Below are 14404 nucleotides of genomic sequence, written 5' to 3'. Positions count from 1 at the left end.
AGAGATGATTGGCCAGAATGGGCATGGCCACTGCAAGCATGTGAAAATTTGGGAATATATCATCTTCTAAACAAAGGAGCTTGCTCCCTTGTTTCTCCCTCTTGTTGCTCTTGGCTGATGACCCTTGTTTCCTTCACAGCCAGGAGGCCCTGTGGACCCTACATGCAATGGGCTAAGGGACTGCAGTGCGGAACACAAGTTAAGCTGGACGGATGCTGGGTTGGGCACGGCTCCAATATGGAAAGGAAACTCTACAGGGACTCTGATCTGAGCCCTACTGAAGCCCCACCTACACTTCTTCTATGACTGGACGGAGGGAAATGAGACTTTGGAAACCCACAGAAATAAAGCTTTCTACTATATCATGTCCTCTCGTGTGAGTCTCAGAAAATTCTTTTTCTTGGGATAACACAAGAAATCCACCCCCACTAATTGCCCTCCATTACCACTTCCAGATTTAACTATTGTCAACTATTGACATAAATTGTCGTCAACTGAGTTCACAGACATGGGTGTTTATTATGTTAAAACAAACACAGCAAGCAAGTCATGTGTGGCATGATTGTGATTAATTCAAGTTCTACACACCTGAGTTCCATTGAAAAATGTGAAAGCTTGTGTAGTGATGTATTTCTTTGCTCCAGTTTGAGATACAAAATAAGATCACATCTCTATATTATTTAAATTAGTTAGCCAGCTTTCCCATTTGCCTTTGGGCTTTTAGTTTTATTCTCTGGGAACTGAAGCCAAAGATTCATTTCTCTTAAACTCTTAAAATAAGGTGTCACTGTTCAAGTTAGCAGATGACGTCATTCCACCTGCAGCAGCAGGGATAGTGGCCTGGGAGGGGAAGCTGCAGATCCCAAGGTCTTAGGAAGAGGAGGATGAGCTGGCGCTCCCTGCACTTACCTTCCCCTGAGAGCTCTAACTTCCTGATCTTGCCCTCAGGTGAGAGAGGCCTGTTCAGAAGAACCAGCTCAGCCGGTTTTCAAGGCTCAGCCATATATTGTTTCTAGGATTTGGTTTGGACTCTGCACCACCAGTCCTCTGCCTTCCCTCAGGGTCAGTCCCAGTCAAGAAAGCCCTCATGTTTTTTCTTTTTTTTTTTTTTTTTAAATATATTTTATTGATTTTTTACAGAGAGGAAAGGAGAGGGATAGAGAGCTAGAAACATCGATGAGAGAGAAACATCGATCAGCTGCCTCCTGCACACCTCCCACTGGGGATGTGCCCGCAACCAAGGTACATGCCCTTGACCAGAATCGAACCCGGGACCCTTCAGTCCGCAGGCCTACGCTCTATCCACTGAGCCAAACCGGTTTCGGCCCTCATGTTTTTTCTTACCAGCTGGCCTAGAATGGTGTTAGTTTACCAGATGTACTCAAATAGCAGTGAGCCTCAAAAGGGAAGAGGACAAGACTGATTGCTTTGCTCCAGGCTGGCTCCTTAACTCTTTAAAAATAGCAACTTAAGTTCTAACCTCCCCCTGACACGTATCTGTCATCTACATAATTAAAAGAGAAATGTTAAGTAGTTCTTTACAGAACCCAGAGGGTTTATTTAAAATGACTTACGGTCTCCCCTAGCAGAGATAGAAGTTACTGGCAACTTTGGAGTAGTAACATCTTCTGCTTCTAAGCAGGGGTCCTCAAACTTTTTAAACAGGGGCCAGTTCACTGTCCCTCAGACAGTTGGAGGGCCGGACCATAGTCTTAAAAAAAAACTATGAACAAATTCCTGTGCGCACTGCGGGCCCTGGATGTGTCAGCTGCTAAGCAGGACAGGCAGTGGCACCCGGCGGGCCGGATAAATGTCCTCGGCGGGCCGCATGTGGCCCGCGGGCCGTAAGAAATTAAGTTCTACCACTTGGCAAACAATTGCGGTAATATTTGTAAAGCTGTATTTTATTTATTTTACTTTTTAAAATATATTTTTAATGATTTCAGAGAGGAAGGGAGAGGGAGCGAGAGATTAAAACGTCGATGATGAGAGAATCATTCATTGGCACGCCCCCACTGGGGATTGAGCCCACAACCCGGGCATGTGCCCTTGACCTGAATCAAACCTGGGACCCTTTAGTCCGCAGGCCGATACTCTATCCACTGAGCCAAACCGGGTAGAGCTGTAAAGCTTTCTTTGAAAATACGTTCACATACATTTTCTCATCATAACATAACACAAATATGAATATGTTCTGAATAAAAAGAGCTTCTTTTTTTTTTTTTTTTTAGTTACTCTTTGTCAGAACTGCACTAAGAGCTCCCAAGAAAGATTAAGCCAGGACCAGCTACATAATTTGAGGCCCATTGCAAAACGAAAATTCAGAGTCATTTGTTAAAAAATTATTAAGAATTTCAAGAAGGCCCTAACCGGTTTGGCTCAGTGGATAGAGCGTTGGCCTGCGGACTGAAAGGTACCAGGTTCGATTCCAGTCAAGGGCATGTAACTTGGTTGCGGGCACATCCCCAGTAGGAGGTGTGCAGGAGGCAGCTGATCGATGTTTCTCTCTCATCGATGTTTCTAGCTCTCTATCCCTCTCCCTTCCTCTCTGTAAGAAAAAATCAATAAAATATATTAAAAAAAAAAAAAGAATTTCAAGAAGGTGGCTGCAAAGTGTTATACCAAGAGCAGGCCCTTTGGCGTTCAGGTCCCGTGTGACTGCACACACTGCACACCCAAGGTGCAGCCCTGAGCCAAGCCAACTGAGGTCACTCAGAGTAGGAATAATTATAATTCAGGCATGACCCTGATGTCTGCTAGTGACCAGTATGATACTTTATCTACATCCGGGGTTGTTGCCTTCCAAGGTTGCTCCATCAGTGCAGAATAAACTTTCCTATTTTAAAAGAACACAGACAAGAAGTAGAGCCTTTAACACATGAGTAGCATCTGAAGATTTTGGCCTCATCATGTGAGTTCTTTAAAGAGATCATAATCATGCCCCCTTCTTCCTGGTCTAAGAGGATTGGTTCAACTTGTTCTTTAGTCAGATTTTGCCAAGGAAAAGAGAAAACCAAGGGGTGGTAAGGCCTCTTTTCAGTGGCTAGAATTTGAAATAAAACATGGCCTGGGACAGCCTCAGGTTTTCCTGAGAGGTGGAAGGCGCATACCCAGTTTTCTACCTGAGCCCAGTGTGGCTGGGAGCATGCTTCTTGGGGCCACCCGTAACTCAGTGGTTCAGGGTTGCTTTGCAGTCGGTGTATAATAGACTCAGAGCTTTCACTGTTTCAGATGATGTAAACTTAGGTAAGCAGAGACCCCTGAGAGGATGGAGTGGTTTAGGCTCATTAAGCTGTTCAAATTTAGAAAGGCGGGGTTTATTTTTGCTTTAAAACAACAACAGGCCTTTTCAGACCTAATTCCCTTGGGACTAATTGTTAAGTTATTGAATAGTACCCGTCACATAGTTCAGGTTTTCTAGTTCTATATAAGCAGTCAGAGCAGCTAGAAAGTTCCATCAGGAAGGAGTTTAATTAACAATGGCATTGTCCACAGTGCAACAGGTATGTGGAGAAGGGATTAACAAGGACAGCTCTGTGTCTTCTCTTCCTTGAGGTTTTCTTAAGAAGTAAATTGTCACCCTGATAATGCAGTTGCATTGCTGGTCCATTGATCCACTGATTCTTCTTCCTTTTTTTTTTTTTTTTTTTTTTTTTTGCATTTGGCTCATGTGCAGAGAGAATGTGTAGGAATGTGGAAGTTTATAAGTGCAGGATTTAATACCAATTTGTAGTAAAAGGCAGAGTCTTCTAAATATGTGAACAGGATAACGTGCTGCCTTTGGGCACTGCACCATGTTTCCTGGGGAGAAGATTTAGGGTCCCGGAACAGGTTACCTCTTCCCAAGTGGCTGAGTGAAGTATTTATCACTGGTGTTTATGTAAGTGAGGCAGAAGGCTAAGTTAGTTATCTGGGCTTTTTGCATACAATCCCATGCCTTTACTTTCTTAGGGGAAATCTTTTCCTCGTCAAATATATTATTGAATGTGGTGTTCACCCTAACAACAAAGGGAGGAAGGAGGAGAGGAAATCACCTTTGATGGAGCTCATTATGTATCAGGCATTGTGCTAAGGCTGTTCATATGTATTATTTGATATATTAAGATTCATTAACATTTAATATTTAATAGACATTGAACAACTGAAAGAAATCAACAGCTTGGGTAAGAAAAAAAGAACTCAAGGAAAATAGAAAGAATGATTAGCAGGGAGAAAAAAGACTTTTTAGAAGTTTAAAAAGTGGTTGCTAAAGCAGAGGAATACTTAATATGGAAGCACTTACCAAATTTAATGATAAGGGAAAAAGAAATGAGATTACATTAGAAAAATTAGAAATGCTTTATTACCATGATCATGGTCCTGAAAATTAATTACTTCCTTAGGGATTGCAGAAGACACTTTTATTTACTTATTTTTAAAATATATTTTTATTGATTTCAGAGAGGAAGAGAGAGGGGGAGAGAGAGAGAGAGAGAAACATCAATGATGAGAAAGAATCCTTGATCGGCTGCCGCCTGCATGCCCCCTACTGGGGATCGAGCCCAAAACCCAGGCATGTGCCCTTGACCAGAATCGAACCAGGGACCCTTCCGTCTGCAGGCTGACATTCTATCCACTGAGCCAAACCAGCTAGGGTGACACTTTTATTTTAATAATTTAGTAGAATAAAGTTTAGATATGGTATTTATTCATAAGCTCAATGGACAAGCAATTCATTATGTCCCAAATCTTTAATTTTTGTGCTTTTTGTAGAAACATAACAGTAATGGAGAAAAGGCCAGATTTTCCATATAATTTTGTTGCAATCCATGTATCTATGTATTTATATTCATAGGTTTAAAAATATAGAAAAATGATACTTGAAGAATATAGTCTGAAATTATTGTTTTATGCATTTAGCTTTCACAGACAATCAATCTGAAAGGTGTGAAAGATATGGCTGTTGAAAGGTTTAAACTGATGATGGATGTCACATGCAAGAAACATGCCCAAATGCACTGTGGAGAATGATGAATGGAATTTACTTAAAAGCACTGTTTGATGAGCTCACTAAATAGTCATCAATGTGTTTCTACCTGCTCCATAGCAAGTGTATGAGGAATACAAACGTATGCATCATATTCTATGTTTCAAAGAATTTTATTACAGGTCTTAGAGTGGATTGGCTAACTTAAGTTCCCGAATGCTAAAAGGGAAGGGAGTTCAGCTCTGCACCCTATGATTTGAAGGTTAGAAGGACTGAGTAAGACTTTTCCAGAAGTGGAATGGCAGGTGATTAATAAAATCAGCCACTCAGCCAGGAACACAAAAAAGTTTGTAATTAACGATTAAAATGTATTGTTGCTGTGAAGTTGCCGTTAGCACAAAAATATTGTGTGTGTGTGTGTGTGTGTGTGTGTGCGTGCACCATTTTAATGAAAATAAAACTACTTGTTATTTCTCTTAGCTGTTGTTTCCAAGAAGTAAAGGTGATTTAAAAATAAACCAACACAATTTTCTTTGGTTCTCCTATGCTTTTTAAGGAGCATACTAAAGGTGATATGAATCTTCCTTCTCATAAGACCGCAGTTTCTCCCAGCATTTTCTTCTGGGGTGATTTTTTTACTGGTTAGCAGGTGACTAACAGGAAATGACAAGCAGCTGAAGAACATTGTACCAAGATTGGGCAGGGGGTGGGGGGTGGGATTCCTTGTCTCTCATTTTCTCCCACCTTTTCTTTTCCTGGGAGGATGCTAGGAGGAATAGGAGAGAAATGCTATATACATATTAAAAATCCCTATGGTAGCTGCTGAGAAGAAATATAATTTGAGAAGCAGTTGTACACATTTTAGAAATTGTGAGATAAAAATGTTTTGGCAAAAGCATATATGTTTTTCAGAAATAAGTCTGCTGTTTCTATAAATAACAGTTAAGGCATTAATTAGTTGGCAGATCCCAAGTGCATTTTGGTAACATTTCTATTATGTGGTTGCATCACCCTCATCCCTCCTTCTCCATCTTTAGTTCCAACGCTAAAATATGTCCGTCTTACAATTTGGTCACTGGTTCTGCACAGGTGGGGATGTGACTCTAGAGCAGGAAGGAGAAGAAAGATAAAATTGCCTGGAATTCAACACTTAGAATCAGTTGGAGACAGTTTTTAATTTCAATCTGCATTCATTCTCCTGTAGCTAACTTGATTGCTTTCTTTATTTCTTTTTAAAGTCACTGCTTAAATTTGAGAACCAAGTGGGAAAGCTCCTTGGACTATTTGTGGCTAAAATCACAGTCTTGGGAGATAAGAACAAAACTAAAAACCCTCTCTTCTCCCACTCTGTCCTCTCTTCAACCCCCCCCCCTCCCCATTTTTTTTTTCTGTTGGGTTTCGCAGACCCTGAGAGTGGCTTTCAAAGATCTTCAAAACTCCTCGTGTCTTTTCTTCACCTTCCTTTGAGCTTGGAATAGGCTTTTCCCCCTTCTGCTCAAGTCCCCCACACCCATTGAGAGCCAGGTCAAAAGTTCCACCCTCACTGGGAATATGCTTGTCTACCCCAGCCTGAAATTTTCTTGTGCACTTTTGATGTTTGATTTCACATTTTGCCTCGAACTCTCTTCAGTCAATTAATCATGACTGTTCCTTCTTTTTTTTAACCTGTGGTACAGGATCATTTTGTTTTTATGTGTTGATGTGTTTGTCCTTTAGTTGTTTTATAGACTTTTTGCAGCCATGGACCAGTTTATGCTTTTTGGTTTCTCTCGCTGTGTCTTGTGCATTGTGGGCATTCAATAAACAGTTACGTGTGATGGTGCTCTTAAATCACACAGGCCGAGCAGGACTTACTGGTTTATCTATTAGTAATTGGTCAGGTCTGATACCAGTGAAGTCACTGATGGCCAGACACTTCCTGGAATATTAATAGTTATGGCCGAGCCAGTGTGGCTCAGGGATTGAGTGTTGTTAACCTATGAACCAGGAGTTCACAATTCAGTTCCTGGTCAGGGCACATGCCCAGGTTGTGGGCTCAATCCCCTGTGTGGGGTGTGCAGGAGGCAGCTGCGCAATGCTTCTCCCTCATCATTGATGTTTCTTTTTAAAAAAATTTAATAAATCTTTATTGTTCAGATTATTACAATTTTTCCTCTTTTTTCCCCCCATAAATCCCCTCCACCTGGTTCCCACCCCACCCTCTGCCCTTACCTCCCCCACCACTGTCCTCATCCATAGGTGTACGCTTTTTGTCCAGTCTCTTCCCACACCTCCCACATCCCTTTCCCCCCGAGGATTGTCAGTCCACTCCCTTTCTATGCCCCTGATTCTATTATATTCACCAGTTTATTCTGTTCAACAGATTTTTAATTCACTTGATTTTTAGATTCACTTGTTGATAGACATGTATTAGTTGTTCATCTTTTTTTTTTAAATATATTTTATTGATATTTTACAGAGAGGAAGGGAGAGGGATAGAGAGCTAGAAACATCGATGAGAGAGAAACATCGATCAGCTGCCTCCTGCACACCTCCCACTGGGGATGTGCCCGCAACCAAGGTACATGCCCTTGACCGGAATCAAACCCAGGACCCTTCAGTCCGCAGGCCGACTCTCTATCCACTGAGCCAAACCGGTTTCAGTGGTTGTTCATCATTTTTATCTTTACCTTTTTCTTCTTCTTCCTCTTCTTAAAGAATACCTTTCAGCATTTCATATAATACTGGTTTGGTGGTGATGAACTCCTTTAGCTTTTTCTTGTCTGTGAAGCTCTTTATCTGACCTTCAATTCTGAATGATAGCTTTGCTGGGTAGAGTAATCTTGGTTGTAGGTTCTTGCTATTCATCACTTTGAATATTTCTTGCCACTCCCTCTGGCCTGCATAGTTTTTGTTGAGAAATCAGCTGACAGTCATATGGGTGCTCCCTTGTAGGTAACTAACTGTTTTTCTCTTGCAGCTTTTAATATTCTCTCTTTGTCTTTTGCCCTTGGCATTTTAATTATGATGTGTCTTGGTGTGGTCCTCTTTGGATTCCTTTTGTTTGGGGTTCTGTGTGCTTCCTGGACTTGTCAGTCTATTTCTTTCACCAGGTGGGGGAAGTTTTCGGTCATTATTTCTTCAAATAGGTTTTCAGTATCTTGCTCTCTCTCTTCTTCTGGCACCCCCATAATTCGGATGTTGGTACACTTGAGGTTGTCCCAGAGGCTCCTTACACTATCTTCAAATTTTTGGATTCTTTTTTCTTTTTTTTTTTCTTTTTTTTAAATATATTTTATTGATTTTTTACAGAGAGGAAGGGAGAGGGATAGAGAGCTAGAAACATCGATGAGAGAGAAACATCGATCAGCTGCCTCCTGCACACCTCCCACTGGGGATGTGCCCGCAACCAAGGTACATGCCCTTGACCGGAATCGAACCCGGGACCCTTCAGTCCGCAGGCCGACGCTCTATCCATTGAGCCAAACCGGTTTCGGCTGGATTCTTTTTTCTTTTTGCTTTTCCAGTTGAGTGTTTTTTGCTTCTTTGTATTTCAAATCTTTGGCTTGATTCTTGCGGTCCTCTAGTCTGCTGTTAGGTCTCTGTATAATATTTTTTATTTCAGTCAGTGTATGTTTAATTTCTAGTTGGTCCTTTTTCATAACCTCGAGGGTCTCATTAAATTTATCGGCCTTTTCTAGAAAATTCTTGAAAAACCTTATAACCGTGGTTTTGAACTCTATATCCAGTCATTTGTTTTCCTCCATTTCTTTCATTTGTGATCTGTTTCTTTGTCTCCACATTTTTGCTGCTTCCCTGAGTTGGTAGAGTAGCTTTGTGTGGTTGTTGTCCTCTGGGCACAGTGGCTCAGCCTCCCCAGTTACCTGAGGTGGACACTCTTGGTGCACCCCTTTGTGGACTATGTGCTCAACCTTGTTGTAGTTAAGCCTTGATTGTTGTTGGTATCACTGGGAGGAATTGACCTCCAGGCCAATTGGCTGTGAGGATCAGCTGCGTCTACGCTGTGAACACTTCTGTGCTGGTGACACTCTTCTGAGATAAGACTTGCAAAATTGCAAAAGCCTCTGTGCTCAGCTTGGATGGGGCGAAACCAAAGCAGACAGCCTTGGTTTCCCATCAGCCCTGCCCTATGAGGCTCCTGGGTCTCAGTGTCCCTCGGTAATCGCTGCAAGCACTTTTGAGAGAAAGCTGCCCTCGAGTTTCGCCCACTGCCAGACTGTCCAGTTTCTCCCCGAATGAGTCGGGGTTCCTAGAAACTTGCCTGGAACTGGAGTTCAACGCAGTTGGGAGCTTCTGTCTCCCTCCCGCTTTAGAAAGCCAGCCGCGCACTCAGCTTCCCGTGCATTCAGCAGTCAGTCCTCTCTGCGCACGCATGCGCCTCCAGACCTCTGTCTTCAGCAGCTCCCGAGTCTCAGTGTGCATTCTTTTTCCTGACAGTCCAGATTCCCCCCAAATGAGTCTGGTTTCCCAGCATCTCGCCCGGGACTGGAGTTCAGTGCAGTCGGGAGTTTCCTTCTCCCTCCCGCTTTAGAAAGCCAGCCACGCACTCAGCCGCCCTTCCTCTCTGCGTGTGAGCCTCCGTACCCCAGCCTTTTGTAGCTCCTCTGAGTCTCAATGTGCTTTCCTCTTTTCTTCTAGTTGTAGAATTTCCACTCAGCCAGCTTTCCTATGGTTCTGGATGGTGTTCGTTTTGTCTTTTAATTGTAGTTTTGATATTGTTGTGCAAGGCAGCAGTTTAGGTGTTTACCTATGCCGCCATCTTGGTTTCTCCTCATCATTGATGTTTCTATCTCTCCCTCTCCCTTTCCCTCTGAAATCAATAAAAATATCCTACCTAATAAAAGAGTAATATGCAAATTGACCATTACTCCAACACACAAGATGGCTGCCCCCATGTGGTCAAAGATGGCTGCCACCATGTGGACACAGATGGCCACCACAAGATGGCCAGCAGGGGAGGGCAGTTGGGAGGGACCAGTTCTTCAAGGGAGGGCAGTTGTGGGTGATCAAGCCTGCAAGGGAGGGCAGTTAGGGGTGACCAGGCTGGCAGAGGAGGGAAATTGGGGGCGACTGGGCCTGCAGGGAAGGGCAGTTGGGGGGGACCCAGGCCTGCAGGGGAGAGCAGTTGGGGGGACCAGGCCTGCAGGGGAGGGCAGTTAGAGGTGACCAGGCCTGCAAGGGAGGGCAATTAGGGGCAATTAGGCTGGCAGGGGAGCAGTTAGGTATCAATCAGGCTGGCAGGGGAGTGGTTAGGGGGTGATCAGGCTGGCAGGCCGAAGTGGTTAGGGGCAACCAGGAAGGCAGGCAGATGAGCAGTTGGGAGCCAGCAGTCCTGGATTGCTTAAACGGGAGTCGGACATCCCTTGAGGGGTCTCAGATTGGAGAGGGTGCAGGCTGGGCTGAGGGACACACCCCCTGTGCACAAATTTCATGTACCGGGCCTCTAGTTAAAAAATAGTTATGCTTTGTGTCTAAAAGTGTTTTTATACATGCTGAGTTTTTTATGCAAAATGAAGATACTGTGCCAAGACAAGGAGAGCACAAGCCACTTGTTTTCCTTTAGTGGCGATGGCTTGCTTTCCTAAACCTCCCCAATCATCTGCTCCTAGCCCTTCGAGTGACCACATGCAAGAACTTGTCAGGCTGTCATTGTTGCCTGTTGTTCATGGGGTTCCAGGGAGAGGCAGTATGAAGATGCACTGGCTCTTCACAAAGAAGTGAGGGTAGTACAGTTTTAGTTTTTGCCTACTGATTTAGCTGCTCTGGCTGGTGAGATGCTTAGCAAGCCTTCATGGTTGGCTGAAGAAGATGATCCTACCAGATCATTTGACATCCTTAAATTATTCTTCCTCTTTCAAGCAAGCATAGTGAAAATAATGGCACACATGAATAAAACTATTTTCAAATAATAACCTTCTGGTCCTGAAAAGCAATAGATCCCAATCAAATTAAATCTGATTATATGTTGTCTACTCATCTGAGATAGTAGATATCTATTTTTTCCTATGTGTACCAGGAGGATTAATTATAATAAGTTCAATAATAAACTTCTTCCATCTCCTCCTCTTTTTCTTTTTCTACCTCCTCCTTCTCCTCCTTCTCCTCCTCCACCTCATCCTCCTCCTCTTTCTTTTTAAATCAGGCCCTGGCATGAAGAGCTTACTAAACGTTGCTGGTATAATTTGAATAAAGGACTGTATACACAATGATCATTTAAGCTCACTAGAATTCTATGACATTGAAAATAAATATTAAGATAAATAAATGAGAAAGATCATAACTAATATTTCAGCATAAATTATCTTCCTTGAGTCTTTTATGTCTTTCTTGAGTTTTTCTATGAAAACTATATAAAATGTAGAATATTTTATCTATTATCTGACAAAATTCCCTGTGCTCTTGCTTTTTCTGAAGGATACATTTAATTGTTCTGAATATGGAAATGGATCTTGCCCAGAAGACAAAAGGCCACTGGGTGTCCGAGTCGCCATGTATTCGCTGATGGTGGGAGCCATATTCATCACCGTGTTTGGCAATCTTACCATGATAATTTCCATTTCCTACTTCAAGCAGCTTCACACTCCAACCAACTTCCTCATCCTCTCCATGGCGGTCACTGATTTCCTCCTGGGGTTCACCATCATGCCTTACAGTATGATCAGATCGGTGGAGAATTGCTGGTATTTTGGGCTTACATTTTGCAAGATTCATTATAGTTTTGACCTAATGCTTAGTATAACGTCCATTTTCCATCTTTGCTCGGTGGCCATTGATCGATTTTATGCTATCTGTTACCCTTTACGGTATTCCACCAAAATGACGATTCCAGTCATTAAACGGTTGCTACTTCTCTGCTGGTCAGTCCCAGGAGCATTTGCATTCGGGGTGGTCTTCTCAGAAGCCTATGCTGATGGAATAGAGGGCTATGATATCTTGGTGGCTTGTTCCAGTTCCTGCCCAGTGATGTTCAATAAGTTATGGGGAACCACAATGTTTGTGGCAGGTTTCTTCACTCCTGGGTCTGTGATGGTGGGGATTTATGGCAAAATCTTTGCAGTATCCAGAAAACATGCTCATGCAATCAATAACTTACCAGAAAATCAAAACAATCAAATGAGGAAAGATAAAAAAGCAGCCAAAACTTTGGGCATAGTGATGGGTGTTTTCTTATTATGTTGGTTTCCCTGTTTCTTCACAATTTTATTGGATCCCTTTTTGAACTTCTCTACTCCTGTAGTTTTGTTTGATGCCTTGACATGGTTTGGCTATTTTAATTCTACATGTAATCCCTTAATATATGGTTTCTTCTATCCCTGGTTTCGCAGAGCACTTAAGTACATTTTGCTGGGTAAAGTTTTCAGCTCACATTTCTATAACACTAACTTATTTACTCAAAAAGAAATTGAATAGACTTGTTCTGTATGAGTGGTTCAAATAAAAAGAAATGGAACTAAGAAGAATGAAGTCGCTTAAAGTGTGTGTATGTGTATGTGTATGTGTATGTGTATGTGTATGTGTATGTGTGTGTGATTTTGGCTATCATGGAACGCTCTTCGCTCCTAAGGCTTGCAGAGAAAAAAAAGAGGAATCTTCTCTTTTAACTAAAAACCCCTCCTTTTCAGAATGATTCCTATGCCCACCACTTCCAGGTAGAGGAAAAAAGTGTCAGAAAGGTGAGAAGAAGCTGCGGAAAAGCCAGGGATGGGATGAAGAGGAAGGGATAAAAAACAAGCTAAGCTTAAGGACTGCTGCCCTCTTTCAGCACCACACACTCTTCGTGTGGTATTTCCGTTTACCTTTTCTTCTTCAGTGTCTGAGCAGATGTATTGTGACACATCAACAACTAAAAATTATAGGTAAATAAATACCGAATTAACAATTTCAAAAACGCATACTCTGTCAGAAATCAGTCATTGGTTAGCTGAAAGTTAAGCCTTGACTAGATTTTACTGTTGTGAGATTAAATGTTGTTTTTTTTTTAAATGAAAGAAGAAACAGAAATTGTGTAACTGAGGCCACAGATTTAACCAACGTTTTCATTTATGTATCATTTTAATTATAGCAATTTCTATTTTATTAGCAGGAGACTTCTAGTCAGGGCCTTCTTTTCTTCCTCAGGCTTATCCACATTTTGCATTGCTAATTGGTATCCTGATTTTAAATAAATATTATATACATATACATATATATATATATATATATATACATATATATATATATATATATAGTTGTTCCAAATACATTATCAAGTTCCTGAATGCAAGACATATTTGTTGCAATTTATGGTTATCATTTTCTTTAAAATGATTGTGTCATATTGGATTAGCAGTTACATTTTCTATTTCATGAAATAATTAAAATAACTAATATAAAAGTTGTCTTTTATTCCCTTTTGCTTATTATCTTTCTATCTATCATCTATCTATCATCTATCTATCTATCATCTAGCTACCTATTTGTGTGTGGGAGGGGATAACATGTGTGTATGTGTTTGAGTAACAGAACAGTGAGCGAAGAAAACAAAGAAGAACATTAATATTTGTAGGGTGGGGAGGCCTCAAGTTATATTATATTTGTTATTCAGTGTCTTTTTAACTGTAAGTTGAAACTCATTAATAACTTGTAAAATTGATTTAATGGTTAGCAGCAAGTGGTGTGCTGTTTGATGACTTTCTTGGTGTATATTAAAAATAATCTTCATTTAGCTAATTTCAAGCTATGAATGTAATGTCAGATGCCTCTCAAAATTTTTGAAAAGTTAACCTATTCTTACAAGTGAGTATGAGTGGTTCCAGCATATTACTGGCCGCAGATAACATTTTTAATTAAAAGCAAACTAGAATAGAAGAAAATAGATAATCTCAAATATATCACTTGCACCGAGAGTAAATATTGCCTTATACATTTTTAATATTATTTATATACTAGAGGCCTGATGCACGAAATCTGTGCAAGAGTAGGCATTCCTCCCCCCTGCTGCCAGCACCGGCTTCTTTTTGGCACCCGGGACCCGGGCTTCCCTCCACCAGCAGGCACCCAGGACCCCAGGCTTCCCTTGCAGCCCTGGCTTCATCTGGAAGGTCATCTAGAAAGACATCTGATCTAATTAGCATATTACACTTTTATTATTATAGATGTACTAGAGGCCTGGTGCACAAATTTGTGCACCAGTCCCTCAGCCTGGCCTGCAGGTTTGGGCTGAAACCAGCTCTCCAACATCCCCTGAGGGGACCTGGATTGTGAGAGGGTGCAGGCCAGGCCAAGGGACCCCACTGATCAGGGCTGGAGAGGGACGCGGGAGGTTGGCCAGCCAAAGAGGGACCACGGGAGGGCTCCAGGGCATGTCTGGCCCATCTTGCTCAGTCCCGATTGGCCAGACCCCAGCAGCAAGCTAATCTACTGGTAGGAGCATCTGCCTCCAGGTGGTCAGTGCACGTC

General features: G+C 42.0%; 1 protein-coding gene across 1 annotated transcript; it reads left to right on the top strand.

The window, feature by feature from the left end:
• Positions 1-11455: 11455 nt before the first annotated feature.
• Positions 11456-12376, top strand: LOC308246460 (trace amine-associated receptor 2; the record flags this gene model as incomplete). Its single annotated transcript, XM_080664675.1, has 1 exon — positions 11456-12376. One exon carries the CDS (start codon positions 11456-11458, stop codon positions 12374-12376), a length of 921 nt encoding a protein of 306 aa, XP_080520801.1.
• Between the last annotated feature and the right edge of the window lie 2028 nt (positions 12377-14404).

The sequence above is a fragment of the Plecotus auritus genome (assembly GCF_963455305.1).
Source record: "Plecotus auritus genome assembly, chromosome: 4".
Taxonomy (NCBI): Eukaryota; Metazoa; Chordata; class Mammalia; order Chiroptera; family Vespertilionidae; genus Plecotus; species Plecotus auritus.
The sequence above is the reverse complement of the archived record's forward strand: the minus strand, read 5'-3'. Positions and strand labels throughout refer to the sequence as shown.